Here is a 21,416-nt window from a genome sequence, read left to right as displayed (position 1 = left end):
GGTTTTTATTCCATACTTACAGGAGAATAAGTGATTTGAGTCCATAAAATGTTAATGGAGAGATCCGATTTATCCTGTTATTTTCAATTATCCTATAAAATACAGCAAAGCACATATCAGACTGATAATTTACTTAATTTACTGCAGTCTTAAAAAAATTGAACAGATGCTAAAAAAAATAACATGATTGAAGTGGTTTTCTTCAAATGCCCATTCAAACTACTTAAAAAATTAATGCACTACTCCATAGCAGGTCAGGGTATTCATCGAATTAATTTCCTTTTGGAAGAATTTGATTTAAAATAAAATATATTTTAACTTCGAGAAAGTAGCGTTTTTCAATTTAGAGAAAAGTATTTTCTTGCCAGTTTTTAAAATTCTTTGGTCAAGAATTTGAACGAATTCCCTGAAACAGCACCACATAATGGTGTTCCACAGCAATCCATCAGTTCAAAACACACAGAAAAATATTAGGCACAGTATTACTTTCTTATTTTTAGTAACTTTACTGAGTCAAAACCGTATTTCATTTTCATCTGTCTGGAAAGAGATAATAAACAAATATTTCAGATTATGACAGTCATTTTGTCTGGGACATTTCAAGCACTATTTATGGTTTACTGGCCCCCAAAATTCTTTCTGCTGTTTTATAGTATCTGAATTATTTCATGTATTAATATGTAACAAGCAATTACTAGCAAACATTATTTAGTATTGTAAAAGTCATCAGTCATTGGAGCCATTAAGGCCCAAGAACTAATTTCTGCTCTCACCAAAGTCAATTGGATTTTTACGTTGCACAGTGTAACAGGAGTTCCTTTGTTATTATCTAGCATAAAGTACAGCTATGCACAAAAATGAAAGCAATCCAAATATTTCCTTGTCTTGCTTTAATTAGTCCTTGAGAAAATAAACATACAAATAAGAAAACAACTTACAGCCATTCAAGTCTGTGTAGATCTTCAAAGACACCAGGCTTCAAACTGCTTATCTTGTTGTTGCTCAGGTACCTGAAACAAGATGAAGCAAATATAAATGAATGGAATGATTAATTAGCATCAGATGCATGAAAATGAGTTTTAAGATTTTTCCTTGATAATTTATCAGAATACTGTTAAAAATTTTCATAATTATAATTTTTGATTAGGGTAACTTTTGATGCTTTTCTTTGAAAAATGACCCACTAAGTAAGCAAAAAAGCCCCTTGTATGTGATTCCAGCCTCTCTCTCCCCAAAAAAGCCAATTTTGGTGACAGAAGGAAATGTGCAGGCTTGTCTGTCATAGAAATGCCAGAGCAGGGCAGGACCCTCTGTAGTGAGGACTTACGGAACAATTACGGTGAACGCTTTGTCTTATCGGTAAGAAAGCACAACAGGCTAAACGCTTTCACTGTGTCGTATTTTAGGCCCTTCACAGTTTCCTTCTGTAGAGAAAATCGTTCTGTGAATGTTCCCAGGATCCCGTTCAGTCTCTGCTAAGGACGTCAGTCAAATGTAGATACCAAAATCACGGAAAACGAAAGCCTGAGAATTGAAGGGGGGGAGGGTGGGGGGTGGGAGGCTGTACTAGAAGTGATCTGGGAAGGTAATAACAGCAGCTGTAATAACAGATAATCAACCACATTCATGTGACGGAAAAAGAAGAGGTACAACATTTTAAAAAAATTCCTTTTAAAAACATTGCAGGAACAATATGCTGAACTGAACAACACAATTTACGTATCATCTTTTTCACTGAGTGTTTTGCTTAGAAGTGAGAAGCATCTTTCAAAAAGTTGCTGCAAGATAAAGAAAACAGTGTTCTTTTCACTACCCGTACTGGTTACTTCCGTTTGCTTCTGTAAATCAAAATATGACATTAAAGAGTTTTGATTCATCCAAGCTATTGCTTTTACTTTATTCCTTTTTCATTCTTTCTGACTTTATGCAGGTAACTACCATACTATCTCCTTCTTCCGTCCTGCAGATTTGGGGAGCAGGGGTGAAGTAAGAGCCCACTCCTATTTTTCAAAGTGTTTTCCTGTCAGGTGAACTCGCACAGGTAGCTCTTTATCTTTGCTTTCTCAGTCCAATCATTGAGTTAAAGATTTGGACCATTTTTGCATCTTGCTAATGGTGAATCAAATAAGAGCGAGACGTCCACAGCGACTCTCAGAGCAATCCCCGTTACTCTTTACTTCAGTATTCGAAAAGCAGTACTTACAGTTTTGTCAAGTTGTATAAACCTCTGAAAGCGTGCTCAGATACGGCTCTGATTTTATTATTCTGAAGGTACCTAAGAAGATACAACGACTATTAATTCTCTAAGCATGCAAAGTTAAAGCTGGTGTACATAACCAGTTAAAATCTATCCATGAAACTGCATGTGTGTGTGATACTTGAAAAGGGGCTGTCAAACTTGTTACATCTTAAATTTGACAATATCTGTTTCTCAGCTAAAGTTGCAAAGATCGCAAAGGTGTTTTAAAAGAAATGCTCCCCCGCAGCAGCGCTACAGAACTCAGTCAAAGAGACACTTGGTTTGCCTGTGATGAACCACGAAGTAGTTATACACCACCTCCTGGTTTAGGTCCTAACCATGCAGTTCCCACCTGTGTGACCTGATCTTTGTGTTTATCCAGAACCCTGCTACAGGCAAAATTTTGCATGGCAAGCGCCAAATTAACATGTGGATTTGATTTTTCTTTTTATGGTATCAGAGAATTTTATAATTGTGGATTTTTAAGATGGTATAATTAAAATATAAAATGAATGTTGCTAATTTTCTGTAAACTAAGGAATACTATTTTTTTTCTTCCTATTTTTCTTTATCTACTTTAAATAAGTTTAAAAATACTATCAACTTCAAATGTTTAATCCTAAAATAATTTTAAAGAATTATAGGGCTCTTCTCTGAGAAATCTTTAAATACAAATCCTTTAAATTAAAGATGCAGTCTATAAAGCATCCAGGTACATTCCTGGTAAAAAGCAGTAAGAAATCTGACATTGGCTTTTACGAAATGGGTTTGTGTCAAACACCGTTAAAAAGCTTTCTGAAAATGTACGGTTATCTATCAGAAATGTGTGAAATTAATATCAAGTAATCATAATCAATTAACACTAATTAATATTAACTTGTATTACGGATTATTTCTTGTAATGAAAAGGTCTTCCAATGCTTTAAGAATGGCACTTAACTTTATGAACACGAGATGGTGCTGCAGTACAGCACAGTTCCCGTAAAAGTTACAGTCCAGTAAGTTTTCTAGGAACGTTAAGTGCCTTGAATCGGTGACATAAGAGCCTTGCTCCACACGTTTGCATTTAATTCTTCATTTCACTAATTCTGTATAAAGCATATTTATTAGAGGCTATGAATTTTGAACAACATATGTGCTAGACGTCATAAAACAGCACAGTATTGCGCTGCTGTAACTGTTTGTCTACTTGGGGCATTATCAGATTGGTACCAGACATAATTAGGAGTAAAACCAAGTGCCACGTGAGTAAGTTTCCCACGATGTTGAGAAGTTTAATTTTTTCAAACTTTCATTTCTTAGAGCAAATAGATTAAGTTACTAGAATTTCTTTTGGCATGTTAACTGTTTGATGTAAACTTAACTTCCTTCAGACGTGATGGAAATTTAGCATTTTTCTGGTATAAAATAGTCAATGTAAAAATTTTAAATATGCAGAAACTATGGTTTTGTAAAAAGAGAGATACCAAATCAAGCTATCTTAGCCAAACAGGTTACACAATTAGATGGGGTACTGAAGGGTAAGACAAAACAGAATTATGAAGTATAAACTGTGAGTTGCCACTTAGATGTGAAGCTCTCTGTGTGTGTGTATGTGAGAGGGAGAGGATGAACATTTAAGGCACTAAATAGATATTTTAAGTTGAAATACTCCCTTACAGATTTTTAAGGTCATGGTATTTCTTGAAAACATCAGCAGAAAGTTTCCTTAGCAGATTCCTCTGAAGAGACCTGTAGGAATGAATGCACGCAGTAAAAATACTCTCCTGGTTTCCTACAGTACTGCCACTTTTGTTATTCAATAAGGGCAGCTGTCACACTGCTAAATAATAAAAGCAACTTGAAACCATCTGAATGCGCTACCTCTGTCTCAAAATTTGTATCTATTTAAGCACGAAGCCAAATACTTTAGCATCAAAAAGTATTCTTCCATGTCCTCTGGGCAACTGATGAAATTATAGTTAAATCTAAGAGTTCAGAAGATTCGAGTATAAACTAAACCACAGATTTATTTCAAACCTCAAATGCATATAAAGCTTATTTCCCGGTGCATGTGTCCCTACGTCCCCATCTCCGTTGGGCGCCAACTCAAGTGTCCTGTCAGGAACAAAAATTGTCCAGGTTGGATGAGAAGAGAGCGTAGCCTGAAAGCCAGATGAGCTGACCATCCGTTTTTCCTAAAGCTAGAACCGAGGCATTATTTTTGAAGTCTTTGCTGACCCACAGCCGACAGCCAGTTTAAATATATATTTGACATTCCACATCAGTCTTTGTTATGAAGTATTGTGGTATTTGAACATGGACCCAACAAGCAGAACCTCAGCCACACGTGAGCACAAGCTGGAACTGAACAGAAAGGTCCGTGTCCCTGCTCTATGGCAAAGATCCGCAGGTGAGGATGCGCGATGCTGCCCTCTGCTCACCACACAGAAAACAGCCTCTCTAACAGCGATGTGCAGACTAAGAGTGGTACCAACCATTTTCCGATCTCTTCCAAGTTTGGCTTACACGTACATATCTGTATGATGGCCCAGCCCAGATGAAATCCTTTTAAATACCGGTGCATTCAGAGACATCAAATGAGAACTAAAAAGATTTGCTCAAGCAGATAGTTCCACTGAGTTCAAGGTTATTGACTTTAACGGCAGGAATATAGACTAGGAATATTGGCAGGATCACAGAATTATAAAATGGTCCTAAGTAGTGTGTCTTAAAAGGAAACATTTCTTTTGAAGATTTCTTTAGATTTCCTGAAACTGTTGCTAGCTCAAGTCACTGTTACAAACATGAAATGATCACAGAGTTTTTTAGTTCCTTTTCTCTACTTTTATGCGGGCAAAGTCTGTACTTAAAACATTAAAGGACGTGTCAACAGAGATACACTGCGCGTTCACAAGCACCAGTTGAGCCAACCGGTCATAGTTACAAGGCTGTAGTTGTGAAAAGGTTGTAGGATTGATAGTCAAACCTGAACAGAGCAAGAGACCACTTTCCGGCTCTACTTACATTATGGTGACGTTTGAAGCGACTGACGGGACAGCACGCAACTTGGCAGCATCGCAGAGGATCTCCAGCCCTTGGCAGGTACACTCTGCTGGCATGGCGCCAGCCACTGCGCGGGAACGAGAATGCGGTTGGGGCAAAAGGTGGGATTGGTGGTGTGATGGGGGTGCGGAGAAAAGAAATAGGGTGTAAAAGAACAGAGAGCACGAAGGCAGACATACCAGGCTGCGTTAAACAGAAATTGAGGCACACGTTTTTACGTAATTGATTTAGACCTGGGAAGACCCTAAGAGTAAATATAAAGGGACACAAAAAATTATGGCACCTCCTGACCTCTGTGCAAGAGCTTGTAGAAGCTCTTGAGCTTTGGGCTTGCTATACCGGAGTCTGGAATGGTAGCAGTTTTTTAGATTTTTTTTTCTGTCTCTCTTTTAGATCATTCAGTCCTCTTATATTTACTCTGTCCAGGTGAAAATGGTATGAAAATGGGTCAGGAAGTCTTTGTTCCATTTCCCGTGTCTCTGTGCTTTAAGTTAGTGCTTATAGTAGACAGCAGAGTCAGAAAACCTGTACAAAGGGGTGAATGCTCGCAGGAGTGGAGGGGGTTTGCAAGAATCATTTGATGGATGAAGAATTGAATTTGAAGGAATGCTGCCTTCATTTCCCTCTGCAAGATGTGTGTTCCATGGTCTTTCCAGCTGCATTAATATATTGAAATAAACATTTATATTGCCCTCCTAATTGGTGCATGTTTGACGCTTCTCTTACAGAAAATGAATCACTCTTAATGGAAATGAAATTAGCTTAAATGCATTTGTCCACATGTAACATTAATTCTGTTTTACTATCAATGAAACTGCACTATATTTCTCTTCCTTATAAGGATATTTGCTATATATTTCTTTCTAGGAATCATCAGTAATAATCACACAAATAATATCAATAATTACTTACAGCATTCGGGTGTCTTTGTTTGAAATGCATACAGAGATTTTAGTTTATTGTATTTGTCCTTCGTATAATGTTTATCGAATTGCAGAGACCATCCATTGTTGTCTTCTAATAAAAATAAAACACAAATAGAAGACAGATTAGAATAGAAATAGAAGGTAGAAATACCTTCACTAAATTTAGTTGCATCAATTTTTATCTAAATAACATGTTTTTTCCAGAACATTTCACACACCGTTACATGACCTTATCTTTATACAGCTGCCCAACCACACGTTAGTACGGAGATGATGAGCTGCATAATAGGTGAAGGTTGATACCTTCAACAACAACTTCGCTGACAGTTGCACCAAAAAAGTATAATCTTTCACTTCAGAACTCTTTGTTTACATAGGAGTCTAAAAACAAGAGGCAACTATATTTTCCTACCTCCTTAAACGTGCGGGCTTGTCACTTTGTCCAGGAGAACTCAAATGATTGCTACGACTCCAGGTACCTTTTTCAGAGGGCTGTCTCACACTATCACAGCCTCTAATTTCTTTCCTGAAAATCCGGATGAAGGCCAAATGAACACTGCTTTGCAAGAGAATGGCTGACGTGGTGCAAAGTATTCAAGTCAGTATGTTTTAAGTCAAGCTTAGTATGCACCTTCTGAAACGAAGCATCATTCTGTATTACCAGTTTGGTCACTGTGCATAGATGAACTGACACAGAGTGGTTTATGGCCATGAAGGTGAAAATTGAAGAGCAGATCTTTCACTTCCTTCCCACAAGTGGGGATTTCCAGATACAGCGCTGCTGCAAATAACTACAGACCTGTAGTTCCAAAACCAGGGCAGGAATGCACAGCACCAAAAAAAAAAAATTAAAAAAAGGAAAAAAAGAAGAGCTTGCCTTTAAGAGCTGTGATCTGATTTTAGTTTTATTAATTTGAGTCTGACCTCTCTTCAGCTTTGACAACACCCACATCCTTTTAGTTGAAGGCATCTCATGTAATGAATATGCACCAGTAGCAGAAATGCTCCTTCGGATGGCGCTCACTAGCCGGTGAGTCGAAGCACCAGTGACAATTGAAAGCACTACTTTGTAATGATACCTTCTGTCAAACAACATTTATATGAGAACTCCGAGGATGGCTGTGCTTGGCTAGTCATTACAGCCTTAGGTTCACTTTTATGATATACTAGCAACAGTCTTTCCACCTGCAATTTCACGTGGTAATTGTTTAGTTAAATACAATTCCTCGCGGATATTTCTCTATAAATCTTTACATTCAACTAAGCATTACTACGATATCTATTGGCCTCAAAATAGGCAGGGAGAAAGAAAATATGTTTCCTCCTTTGTAACTTTTCCCGTTATGAAATGGTGTCTCATTTTTCACGTCACGTTACGGCTCAGTTGTTTTCTCAGCTATGAAGGGAAACTACCCTGACAGCTCCTCCTGCAGCCTGCCTATGGAGTCTCAGCAGATGGAGCTGTTCTGAAAGATGCCTCCCTCTTCGCTGCCTAAGCTGCAAAGATGCACTGTACGTGCTGATTAGCAGATATTATGAAGGATTAACTAAGTTCAGGCAAACTATCTTTTATCTAGTTATTCGTTTGTTGCTCATAAATTGAAAAGATAAAGGATTCAAAGTAAACCAAAATCTCTGTCTTCAGGAATTGCTCCGTTAAGAGAAAAGACAGACTTGAAAAGCACCTCCTTCACTCGAAAGTTAATGTGAATTAATTTATGCCCTGCAAGGATGCCAGCTTCCCACCCAGAGAAGGCATTTAAGCACATTTGACTAACTTCCTCAAGAGCACCTGGTATGCTCTGATCCATTAGCAGTTTTGCCAGTTTAGATCATGAAGCTGGTATTCAGAAGCAGCATAATGCATTTTGGACAAAATGAAAGGCGTTGGCAAACCTGCAGAAATATTGCTCCTGCCTGTTTCAAACGTTCAGAAGTCCAGTTTTAGGACTACCTGTAACATGGAATCTGTAATCGATGGAGCGATGAGAACAGATCCTTTGCCAAGCGATGAGCGCCTTATAAACCTACTGCCCTGTAGTTAAGGCTGTAACGAGGTTTCCCCTATCACTGTCTCTGAATATTTAACTGGAGCACATCCACTGCTGTTCATTTGCAAGACTGGACCCAGCAACTGGGACCTGAAGAAACCAGTGGGAACACAATATACACGGAGGAGGCAAGATCTATGGTGAAAGGAATCTTTCATTGAGGATTTTTAAACAGAAATTTGTAAAGATGTATTAAAAATGATATTATTCTAGGAGTGTAATCATACCAAATAAATATTTTGCAGTCAGGAATACAGTCTCAAAATATTTTTGGGCTTTCTAATTCGTAATTACATTCATAGAAAGTTTTGGACACCTGAAAATTCTGAATGTCTAGTTAAAAGCCATAAGTTCTAGTCCTCCTGTAAGCTAATGAACATATAAAGTATAATTTTTCTGCATTTCCCTGCTTCTGACATTAAAGAGTGGATAGCTGAGATTTTATTCCACCCTTTAGTATTTTTAAAATGCTTTGCCATTTGACAGATCACGTACAAGAGGTGGCCATCACTCCAGTTCACATCTGCAGAGAAAAAAGTTGAGCAGTGCCTCCTACACTAACGGGAACGAGGGGACACTTCACCACGAAGGGGAAGTTCACCAGCATTTCCAAGGAAGTCGAGAAGCAGCTGTGTGGTTTTGGGTGGCCATGAAAGGGAAGGGGAAAAAAAGCACAGAGAAGGGAGAACATGGATTATTTTGTACTGGAAGCATTCCAGTTGTCTGGAGTTTCTGGTCAGTTCATTTTAAATAATGGTCTTTTCTCATGACATTGATTTTCCTCCCTTCTACTAGAAATACAAAGGCATATCTGAATATAACAAAAGAAGTTATTCAAAGTTTTCTAATCTTCAAAAATGTTTGCTTTGGGCCAAACTTTGTGCCCAAGCCTTGGACAGTCTTTATTTTATACAAACTGTTTTGCCAAATCCCAGAAGAATGTATTGTGCAAAAAACTATATTTAGCACATCCGGTCGGTAAAGCACTCAACGCCAGAACTGTAAATCACTTTGCGATCGTTTACAGTTTATATGGTAGGTTTGTGACCTGCCTACCTCTGTCAAGATGAGGTTCTCCAAACGCTTTAAGAAATGACTGGTAATAGTACTGGTCTTGAAATCCCAAATCTTTCATTTGGGGGAGTACAGCTCAGATGAGAAATTGCTTTTTCCCAAGCCAGTTCTAAAATAGATTATGTTGGCTGCACTTCTGTAAAAAACGAATTCTGAGAAAACGAGGCATCGGCAAATCTTCCCCTACATGGGATAAGTGAAATAAGTAATTGTAAACTGGATTTATCTGACTGCAGATTAATACGCTGTTCCTTGCTTGTCAAAAGTTGTCAATTACCATTTCTGATGGGAAAGGAATGAGAAAGAGCACGTTAATCCTGACAAACTACAGATTTGAATAATCCTTTCAATGACAGATCCAAGAAAATATCAGCTTTGCTCAGTTAAAGACACATCTCTTATTTAGTACGGAGGTTATGACCAGGACATTATCTATATGACTTCCCCCTTCTCTCGGCCATGTCTTCGTGGGTTATTATGCAGAGAAATGCTATGGGTTAAATGTATAAGTACTGTAAAGAGACACTGTGTCACCCTTTGATTTTGTCTTTGCTGTTGGTAGTCATAACCCGTGGACATATTTCTTTCTATCAGTTGTTCAGATATACTTTCTCTTGCTGTAAGAAATTATTTCAGGCTTTTCACAAAGATATCTTTTAGTGCAACAAGGAACACCTGTGTCTGCCAGACAAGAGGCAATTCCTTTAAAAACCTTTACAGATGAAGGAATATAATTGCCCTTTTCCACAGTGTTGGGGCATGCTGGTACAGTCTAATAACTTACAGTACGACCAAAACCACACTGAGATTTTACAAAGCGGAGTGTTGCAGTGCCTGGAGCTTTCGATGCCGGGAGTGAATTTCACAGCCCCAATTTCGATACCCAAGTGGAAAAAATGAAGAACCTAAAACTGGACACCTACCAGTCCAGGCAAAGACAATTTACCCCACGGCAAACTGTGTGTCACTGCACATTGACTGCGTCCTGTACCAGCTGATTAATTGAAAAGTACCTTGTCTACTAATTTGCGACAATGCAATCACAGAAAACCGGACAGGAATTAAATCAATTCAAATAAGGTTTACACTTCTCTGTATGAGCTAGACTATATGCTTACACAAATTTATTCTTGAATTTAAAACAAACTAATTAATCCAGTGCAACTTTCAAAAAAAAATATGCAAGCATAATCTTCCAAAAGATAAATATCTTCTCAATATTGTAGCTTTACTCCTGTGAAAGACTTGCACGGGGAAGTTTTCTGCTTTATATAACAATACCTTTAGTCTATATAGATTCATCCAATTTTATATTCTGTTTCTCTTGAAGTATTTACAATTTTTTAAATAAAAGTGACAGAATATATTAAAATAAGCTAATAGCATGAATACATCTATAAAACCTCGTGTTGCTTGAAAGTTCCCTAAGCAGTAAGCCACTAGTGGAGACCAGAAAATGCAAGTCTCATGAAATGTAAAAGTTCCTCTTAGTTATGATCAATATTTAAAGATCTCAATAATAAAATTGATTAAAAGCCTCCAGAACTTCAACAAAGCTATCCTGTTTGCTGATATTTGCACATCACTATAAACCTGATTATTTCAGTGCCATATACTGTGAATGAATGGCAATGACAGTGACAATAGAATTTGGTCATATACCAAAAATTTCCATGTGAGTCTTGAAAATCTGTTCTTTTGCCAAGTATTTGCTACATTTTGAGGATGCTACTGACTTCAACGTTTTCTTCATAAACAGAATTTACTATCTAGGGCTCAAAACTGAATGGTGTCTCATACATTTAAATTTCACATTTTAAGTATGATGGAAAAAAATGCCATGCCGGGAGAAGATGTGACTAACTATAACATTATTCATTATTAGTATTAATTTGATATATAAAGTTGTCAAGCTCTTCTGCGGTGTGCTGAGGCAAAAATGTGAAACAGAGCCTCCAGAATTTCTCATCCCTTATGAGCAATCTTGTAATATTAAAACATATATCTTTTGTATAGGTGTTTTGAAACATCCCATAGAAAGTTACGTTTATGTTATGGAAATCTAGAAGATGATTTAATGAATCTGCAGGACTGCAATAATTCTCCGCAAGTTTATAGACCTTCAAAGAAACACATATGAAAACAGCACGACATCTATATAGATTGTTATTACTTTCATCCTGTGGAATTTTACAGGCCCGTTTAAAGAAAGAGGTAGTATGTTATAACTTATTTAATAAGGCAAGCCAGTCACCCGATGACCGCGTGGCACACAGTAACAGATGAGGCCTGTGCTTTTAGAGGTAAATACGTGCAAGACTTCAAACAGCCGCTCCCTGCCCCAGCTCTTTTGGAAACCTCTGCCTGTGATTTCCAGCCTATGAGCTAGACAGAGCTTAACGAACATCTATGAGTGAACTTTACAGCTGGGGAGCTGAATGCCGCCTTTTGTTCCGAGACCTCTTAGGCCTGGGAGCAACACAATGGTAAATACATTTACCCAGTGAAGAACTCCTCCAGAGAGTCAGAAACATCTTAAATTAAATCTGCATGCCTGTTCTTGCTTCGCTGGACTGGAAAAATGTGGCTATGACACTGTGATTAAAAAACAAATAGAGACACACTACGACCATTGCCTGACTGCCAAAAAACAGTTTTGCAAAACTATCAGCAGAATTGTCCAGAAGCCAAATTTCTAAACACTGAGGAAACTTGCACTCTCAAAATAGCTCAGGCTACTTTGTTCCATTAACTACTCTACATAATTAAAGACCTTGCCTGTGCAAAAAACCAAAATGAAACACCCTAGCGTGGTGTTCCTTCCATTCCCCTTTTTTATTGCTAAATTAAAAAATTTTTATTGCTAAATTAAGTAGAGTCGTAGTCAAATATGTAACGGTGGTCACTGTTTTTTTAATGACCCATTCACGGTGAAACAATCTGGTCTACAGAGGTGCAAGGAATTAGCCCCATTGTACGCAATCTTGGTTTTGAAATTAGTCAGAATTCTGGCATTTGCATTTTTAACAACTCAGGTTAAAATACTTTTTTATGCTACATATGACTTATACCTGTGTTATTTGCACATAACCATTTCCTCTAGCGATTTACTAGTAATAAATGAAGAACTTGTTTCAACAAGCAGTTCTGAGATGGAGCACAAGAGCTATTCAGTAGTGTGAAATGACGGTAACCCTAACTTTAAGCAAAGCGTAAACCATATCCACTCTATTCCCAATTAAGTTTAAGTTTAAGAAAAGAAGAATTAAGGCATTTACTTATGAGAGTTACATATTACAGACTGCATGGGAAGTGCCTCCTGCCACATTTTGTGCCTCCTGCCACATTTTGTGCCTCCTGTTTTTGTGACAAGTTGCAGGAAATCACAACTGAGATTTCTTCATCTCATCTAGAGAAAAAAAATAAAAATCTCTTCCAGCACAGCGCTTCCAAACAGTCTTATCCAGTACTATTGAGGAAGGCTAGCACAGGAGTCACAAATATTGCTTTTTTGAAACATATGAGCTTTTCATTAGTTTCCTAATTTAGGTAAGTTATGATTCTTTGCTCACCGGAGACAGTGGGAGCCATTCCATTGATTTTAGTGGAGTCAGTCCAGGTCAGTTCTCACCAGGCTCAGCCTTGCTTCATAAGACGTGTTGTGATCAAAAGCCCACGTGGTGCGACGGATGATTTTATAGCGGTCTCATTGTTTGCATTTTAAATTAGAACAGAACATCACAAATCCAATAGCTACATAGATTTTGTCTGCATGTTTGAGTACTATCAGACCCTCATGGAAGTTAGGAAAAACTTTTAAATCTGAAAGCGGGTCTATTTATAAAGGAATAAGCGCACCTGCACTTTACATCCAAGGGATTTTCTGAACCTGTAACTACCGGATGCTGACACATGGTGCTAAATCTATCAGAGACAACGCAGTTGGGCTTAATCTTAGACTTCAAGACGTATCATAAAATATGCTTTCAAATTGGCCAGGTAGGAGGTAAAGTCCAGTTTCCCCGGAAAGGAGAAAAGCTCTGTACCTTTTGAGATGTGATTATGTTTCTATATTTCTCCATCTACAACTTTGTACCAAACTAAATTCAAGAGCTGATGGGTATTTTTGGAACAAGAAACTTGATGTAAGCTACACTGCAGTTTACTGTGGGGCTTATCCCCAAGAACTGGCATCATATAAGCACCAGAGCCAATTTTAACTTACAATGACTATGCTGACTATCAAGCAGAACGGCTGGAATATTAGGGTCAATTGCAACAAAGATCTTAGAAGATCGCACAGGAGAACCAAATATTCAGTCTGTCAGTGATTTAAAATTTAACTGCACAGACAATTTTTGCAGCACTTTGTAATTACCGTGATATGACTACAAAATGATAACTGACCCAGCGATGTATCCAGAAAAGATAATTACACACAAGTTGTTAGACTGACAACATCACACTTTTATCACTGCATCTAATGGTAGGAAAAATGTATTCAGAGAAAGCTGGCCCTTATCTAGGACAAAAGCTTGCTCATTTAGCCCGCTAATTAGGCAGCATATGAGAGAACTTTAAAAAAGCAAATATAAAGCGCTTATGTGTAAGTTTTAAAATTTAAATACTTAGTTAGGGAGCAGCTTAATTTTTTTTGTCTGAAGCTACACAGAGAGTTGGTATTTTGAAAAAAAATATCCATAGATGATTACTGGCAGCGTTACTTGTCTTCTGTCCAAATTCGTAGAGTACATTTATGTTATGATTTAACTTTTCATATGTTTTTGCAATTTGTCACGTGTCAGAATTTGTTCATCTAAACCAACACGTACTTTAAGATAATAAACCACACGTGGACCCAGTGAAAAGCTACATCACAAATACTGTTGTTCTATTATTTTTGTTTTGCATTAATCAACTGTTGTTTTTATCTTCTGTTGTTAGTTTTCATTTTGTTTTGTTTATCATTAAGCATCATTGTCAAAGCAGAGATTCCAAAATGCTTCTTTCCATGAGTATGTACTTGGGAATATGTACTTGGCACTTTAACTATGCCATTGGGCTTCAAAGGGCTTTGCTTAGAGATTGTTTAGAATACATTAACAGTAATGTTGTGGCAATAATGTCTTCAAAGTAAGAAATACCCTTGTTTTAGGAACAATTCCCATGTCAATGCTGCCATAGCATTAGGTGAGCAGAGTTTGTGATTATGCCTAGTATCTATCCTTCCCGCTCACATTTAAAAAAACAATGAAGTAAATGAATGTTCTAACCTCCCTTCTTTAAACGTCAACTAGCTACAGAATCAAATCTTACACCTGTAAACAAACACGAAAAGGTCTTCCTGGGAAAATGAGGCTGAAGCCACTACATTTGAAATCAAACACAGTAGGATAAAACACTGTCAAACTCCCTCTGCTTTGCCAACTTGAGCTTTAATCAAGCCTGGGCACAGAAGGATGCTGGAATTGCTATATTTTTTTTTCCCCACACGCTTTGAGTTTTGCTAACAGATACAAAAATAACTCCAAGTGAAACGCTGATATGGGATAAACTGTTTAACAGTGCAGTTGGTCTTTTTAAGAACTCGGTGCTTCAGAAAGAATGAGCACAGGGAAGAACAGCAGAGAAAAATTTACTGCCATACTGAAGCCTAGAAAAGGAAAGTCCTCAAAACCATAAGCTTTTATGAAAAATTATGAAACTTTAAATAAATCCTTTTTATTTAAAAATATCACATTCATGAAAAATTTGCAGAGACACCCACTGCTACTTGATGGACTATGTTTTCAAGTTCAAAAGGTATGATTGTATTTTCCATGCATGTTTAAGTTTATCTAGTGATAGTTCAAAAAGAGCCTCCCGTCACTTTGGGCATGATAAATTGCTGTCCGCCTCCGCTTATTGCAGTTTACTACATTACCTCAAGCTCTTCCCCATCAGGATATCACACACAATATTTTATTGGTTTTGGAAACCCAACTAGGTGACAGAGACGTGAGTTTTCAAAGACAAGTGGCTTCACTCTACTGTAATGTATTAGTGATGGTTCACCCCTTTCCAAACGTGGAAGAAATGCTGAAGCTGAGCTGACCAGCAGGATGTCCACACCCTGAGGTTAAGCACTAACACAGCAGTCTGAGACCTACAGTCTGTTTCAACTCTGCCTATGATCCTATTTTCAAGTCATTTCACGTCTCTGGACCTTAGTTTTATGTTTATTATTTGGACATGGTGGAATGAAGAAGCAGATTTGAAGGCGGCACCATGAAGCCAATCTTTACCTGCCTGGGCTGGATGTGAGCAGTGATTACAGCGCATCTGAAAACAGATCTCTCTGTGAGGATTTGCTTTAGTTTGAAATATTTATCATCATGTTTTGCTGTTACCGGGCACACAGTTCATGAAACAGGACTAATATTGCAAATTATCTCAAAGATTACAATAAATATCTCAATAGGAATGAAGGGTGAATGAGAGAACTTTACTCTTTAAAAGAGGAAAGGGACAGAATTGCTATAAGATAGTTGGAGTGACTAGCTTCCGTATTTTCAGAGGCTCCGATCATGTCGGTCTCTTTTGACTGATGCCTTTTACTTTTCGTTTCAAGGGCGTTTAAAGACTTTTACAAAGTAACTCCCTTGGAAGATCTAGGTGTGCTTTTTATACTAGTTGCTTCTCTGCTTGTTTCATTCACTGATGTTTCTTAAAAGTGCTATTTCCATAATTGCAGTTGCTGTTAATATTCAGCACACTTAGCGGCTTATATCGAACAGACAGACTTTGAATTTTCTTATGTTTAGAATACATGTGTGGTTTTTTTTTTTTTTTTTCCCCAAACAGCAGTATTATGGTTTTCAAAATAAATGTTTGGTTTTTTTTTTTTTCTTTCTTTCTTTTTTTTTTTTCTTTTCTTCTTCATCAGTATCTTCCTTTTCATCACAGAAAGAACTATTGCCCATGACAGATTTTTGCTTTGTGTTTCTTTATGTTGTAGCACTGGCTTGTACACAAGATATATGCAAGTCTTCACTATAACGTTCTTCTGTAGGCTTAAGACAGCACTTTACCATTACCAAAGAACTCATTAGTAAAGCAGTTGCTTTAACTAGCTGTGTTGGAGATACATGCATTAAAAACAAAAAGTAAAAAAAAAAAAAGTATTTCTTAATTCCGTTGAGGTTCTACACTTATTTTTCCCTCCCCACCCTTGTTGGGTTGAATGTTGTAGACTGGCCACCTCAAAGCTCTTATTCAAATGTATGCAAGATGAAAGTGTGCAAGAATTTAAAAGTTAAGCTACTTAGAGTACCTTGTAGATAAGATTAAATTTTCTGATGTTACAGCATGAAACAATTAGTACACTGGAATAATTTCATATTGAATTGTTTTTCTGTAACGAGGAGCAATGATATCAACTGAAAACTAGTTGTAAATTTTAAAAGTTGTGTAGACGGAACCAGATATAACTGCTGGCATAAGGCAGGCATACTAAAGTGGTCCTGGGAAACTGCAGCAAAAAAAATAGCCAAATGTTTTCTTTGTCTTGGGAGCTAATCAATGAGGTTTCCTTTCTTGGATTTTAAGCAAGATGAATGATCACAAAAAAGAGCTATTCCACAAAGATCCCCACACTCAGTACAGCGTAGGGGCATTGCAGAAAATCTCATCAGGACATCCCATATTCTCAGGCAAGGAAGCGAGTCTTCCTTTATTGGAACAACAAAGTTTGACTGCAACAACCATTTTTGAGAAAACATAACAGCGGAATATGACCTTAACGCGTTATACACGGCATACATTTCTAAACGAGAATATGAGGTCAAGATATGAGAGAAACACTAATAGCGTAGGTTTCCCAGTAAGTCGATACAATAGCTCTTCATCTTTTTTAATTTAGGATTTCAGAAATTGAGGCTAACTCATTCTGGAATTATTATACCCAGAAGAGGATTCAATATCTGAATCGTCTTGCAGGCTATAGTGTCTTGTATATCCCATTACGAAACTGTGTATAACCTAATTGCCATTTGATCAAACCATTCAGTTTCAGCAAGTTCTAGCACATCGACTTTCAGGTAGTATACAGAAATGAAACATGGATAAGCCAATGGTTTATGGTGCTTGGGCTTCTTACACATAAAAGGGTGCCACTGTCAGCGATTTCTGCCACTGCAGGGCAAGACAATTACAGAAGAAGAATAGAACAAGAGCCAATTTTGTTCAGGATTTTGATTACTGGCAACAGAAAATATGTTTATGGCATCAGCAAAGGAGATAAAACTTGGAAATGCTGCAGGTCCATTAGATGGGATTAGAATTAAAAGTGACTTTCATATGGAGTAAAACGCTGAAATTCAATAGGCATAAGAATAACATAATACGCATAGGTACAAAAATCAGCTCCACAGATATAGAGTGAAGAACAACTATTTTCAAAACCTCACTGACTTTGCTGAGAACGCTTGGGAAAAATACCTTTACCGTATCTTCTTTGACATTTCTTTCAGAAAATTCATTTTTGTATATCCAGCTGGGAAGTTTAACTCGATATTTTAATCCTTCCCCCCTGCCCTGCTCTGGTGGCAGGGAGCCTGGCTGGGACAGGCAGGCGATTCACCAGCTCGGCTGCGGGGAGCCGGATGCATCTGGCTGCCCTCCACGGCTACAGGCAAGCTACTAAGGAATAGGAAGTCTGGTTTCCCCATCTGCCATGGATCAGCAGCTCGGGAGAGTAGCTCTGAAACTATCCAGGCTGTTAGCAACCTGACAAGACCAGTAAATAAAGTGTGCGAGGGCAGATGTTCTCTCCCGGTGGTCATCGCTCACAACAAAAGGGCTAAGCCCTCCTCTCACAAAATATAGGGGAGCCTTTCCCAGACTATCCCGCGTCCGTGCCACCCTCCGAGCTGTGCCCAGGCACTGCGTGAGAGATGCTGCTCAGCACAGATTAAAGCTGTGCCAGGGCCACGCTCACAGACAAGCAGCGTGGAGAGGTAAGTGCCAGCGCAAAGCCCATGCCCTCGCCCTACTCAGTTTGCAGCTGGGGTAAAGCCTGCAAAACCAAGCCTAGTCCTCCAGAGTACCACCCAGTGGGGTCAGGAGTGACAAGGATAACAACAGCAGGCAGCAGTGGCCTCACGACGTGTATTTCCTCAGACTGTGACATTTCCAAACCCTGAAACCTGGTAGCAGTGCAGCTTGCACAGAACACTCGTATAGTCGCCGTTTTTCTCCTGAGTTAGGATATAAAAAATTGCTGAAAGAACTTGAAAATTCTTCTTAATCGCATTTCCCAACCAGCTTTAAAAGTCACATTAAGTTTAATATAAACTCTGTCAGCCCATACATCTACCTTTCCTCAGCAGAGATTTTTCCTAGATCACATCCGTCCATTTGTACACATCAAAACAACACATGCAAACAAGTTCAAAGCAGGGATAAAATTTGATAAATTGACACCATATACAAACAAAAATGTGGTCCTTCCTTACTAGCACATCCAAACACCTGCTGTATCCTCTGCAAAACCTTTAACCTTCTTATTTTTAACACTCTGAAACTCTCTGCTTAGCGTGAGCGGCGCATGAGTTGCAGCGACTGTGGTTTCTAGACACAAAGAAAAGTCTCAGCCACGTACCACAGTTGTCTTCATCGGCCCGATTCCCGCAGTCATCCTCACCGTTACAGTGAAGCTGTTGGGGCAAACACTTTGTGATATTGCCACACGGAAAGTAGCCCAGGGGACACGTGACCCCAACTCCAGAAACATGATCTTCCAAAGAGTCCCCGATGACTAAATAGAAACAAAAAGAACATGCTTATTGTAACATATGCTCTTGATGTTTAAAGATCGTTGAGATTATGATTTTATAAATACTTACTTGCATTTGAATGTGATTATCAAGTGATAAATACACATTAGTTCATTGGACATGCAATTACAATAGTATATTAAGTACTCGTTAACTTGGCAAGAAACATTTCTATCGCCAGCTAATTAAAATTTACTTTGATATAAAGCAACCAGGTAATTCCCCCCCATGCATCCTAGGAATAAGATGGAAATGCTAATCATACAAGGCAAATGACCTAAGGCCACTATTAAAAAAGATTGTTTTGCTTTGCACTAGAAATTATTTTATTATAGCAATATACCAGATAAACTATGCAGATACGGATTATATTAATTTGTGCTGAAATTTTAGACCCAGATAGATAAGTCCTCTTTATACAAAGTCAGAATTGTATATTTTAAAATGTATTCTAATTTTAAAGCAATTACTAGATGTAAACTGATCAAGGATCAAAGAACAAGGAAAGTAAGATCCAATCTGTGACACGATTTTGCTGAAGGATGACTAAGATGACATAAAGCTGTCATTACCAATCTTTTGGAACAGTTGTCAGCCCGGTCCAAAAAATTTGGAGGTACTGTTGAGAATCTATCAGTCTGAAGTTTAGATACACAGATGCTGTTCTGCTAAGCCGATGCTTTATAGGAAGTAATTTCACAGAATACGGGGACTTCATTCAAGCAGCACTGAGGGAAAAGGTAGCAAGATGCTGATAAGGGACAGCCAGGGCAGCTGGAAGACTCTACCTGTCCTCTGTTCCTCAGCTTTCTGTGCTACAGCAGCTCCATTTACCCACATTTGCAGACTCGTGTTGCCTTACCAGTCCCTTCAGTGCACCCAAGGGACAAATTCTGCCACCACCAGTTCTTCCAGGGTAAGCCCAACTGATCTACTGCTTTTGTAACAGGCTGCAGGGTGCCAGCTCAGATTTCTTGTCGTACGAGGTCAACTTCTTCCCGGGACCATACCATGGAGAGGGTTTTTAAATTACTCTAGAATGCAATTTGTTCAGTTTCCAGTACATTGGAAATGGAGAAAAGTATCACCAGCACAGCATGTTACCTTGTGCTCTTTGCACTCCCAAAGCTTCAGTGAAGTGCCATTCTGCCAGGGCCCGCTAATTTAATTTTTGAAGTACTTTCAAACAGGAATGACACTTCCTCATTATAGCTAGCATTTGACTTAGTGGTTGCTCTCAAAAAAAAAGATATAAATTCCAACACAAATGATATTTTAAGTTTCATTGCTACCTTAGAGCACTTGAAATACTCTATACAAACTTCATTAACTCTGACGTGATGCTTGTTCAGACAGTATATTGCCACTTCTGAAACACGCAACTGTATTTCCAAGCTATTTTCATAGACAAAGCATAAATCTTTTATGCAACTTTCTCAGATTAATAAGGAAAATATTATTACACAACATCTGATTTTTGTCCTCAGTTTTCTCCTGGACTAAGGAAATCACCTGAAATTGAATCACATACTTCAGACGCATAAGAAACCTCTTCTGAAAGAACTTTCACATGTTAAACCCTTGAAAGTGTTTACAACTCTTGAAAATTCAAATGCAGGAGCAAGATCTGGAGGAAATTCTGTGATAAATATTCTGCTATTCCCATATGCACAGAATCATCTTTGCTGTCAGAAGTATCCTGCATAAAGTCATGTATTCCAGCCAACAATCACCATATGATTTTGAAAAGTTAATTTGCTTTTATCCTTAACTGTATAACCTATGCACTTGCTCAAAGAGACTTTTGCTTTAGGTCTCTATCCTACCTACCTATAGGTACCAACAGTAAGGTTAAATTTCAATCCTGGGGTGAATTCACACTTGCGTTTTGTAAAGATCTCTGCTGTTCTGTGCTTGTGTTCAGAACATTATGTTTAATCTGTTGTGCCCAAAAACAAGTAGCAAAAAAAACCCCTCTTGCACGGGCTCATGCTATAAAGTTAAGCAAACAGAGTATGTGTAGTAGTCTGTGTCTAAAGTGTTTTTCTGCAAAAAAGAAATCACAGAAAAGTGAGGCTCCCTTCAGAGCAGTTATCTAACAATCTGAGAAACTACTGAGACACCTGGTAAAAGACAATAATATGGAAAAATGAAATCTAAATGGAAAAAACAAACAATCCCTTCTGTTTTGTCAAGTTGTTTTCCCTTCACACTGGATACCTATTCAGACTGAGCCGAACTGCGTGCAGTTTAAATTCCAGATGAT

General features: G+C 38.1%; 1 protein-coding gene across 1 annotated transcript in view; it reads right to left on the bottom strand.

Moving 5' to 3' along the window:
• The window catches only part of RXFP1 (relaxin family peptide receptor 1), a gene marked incomplete at both ends in the record, with an annotated part of 50,170 nt that overhangs the window by 13,367 nt on the left and 15,387 nt on the right, over positions 1-21,416 (bottom strand). The window contains 7 exons of the mRNA XM_082482310.1: positions 21-92; positions 939-1,010; positions 2,204-2,275; positions 3,899-3,970; positions 5,246-5,351; positions 6,197-6,301; positions 18,976-19,131. Coding sequence (XP_082338436.1) covers positions 21-92; positions 939-1,010; positions 2,204-2,275; positions 3,899-3,970; positions 5,246-5,351; positions 6,197-6,301; positions 18,976-19,131 — 655 coding nt within the window. The remainder of the gene's footprint in view (positions 1-20; positions 93-938; positions 1,011-2,203; positions 2,276-3,898; positions 3,971-5,245; positions 5,352-6,196; positions 6,302-18,975; positions 19,132-21,416) is intronic.

Source organism: Vanellus vanellus, assembly GCF_965231255.1.
Source record: "Vanellus vanellus genome assembly, chromosome: 4".
Lineage (NCBI taxonomy): Eukaryota > Metazoa > Chordata > Aves > Charadriiformes > Charadriidae > Vanellus > Vanellus vanellus.
This window is presented reverse-complemented; position numbering and strand designations above follow the sequence as displayed.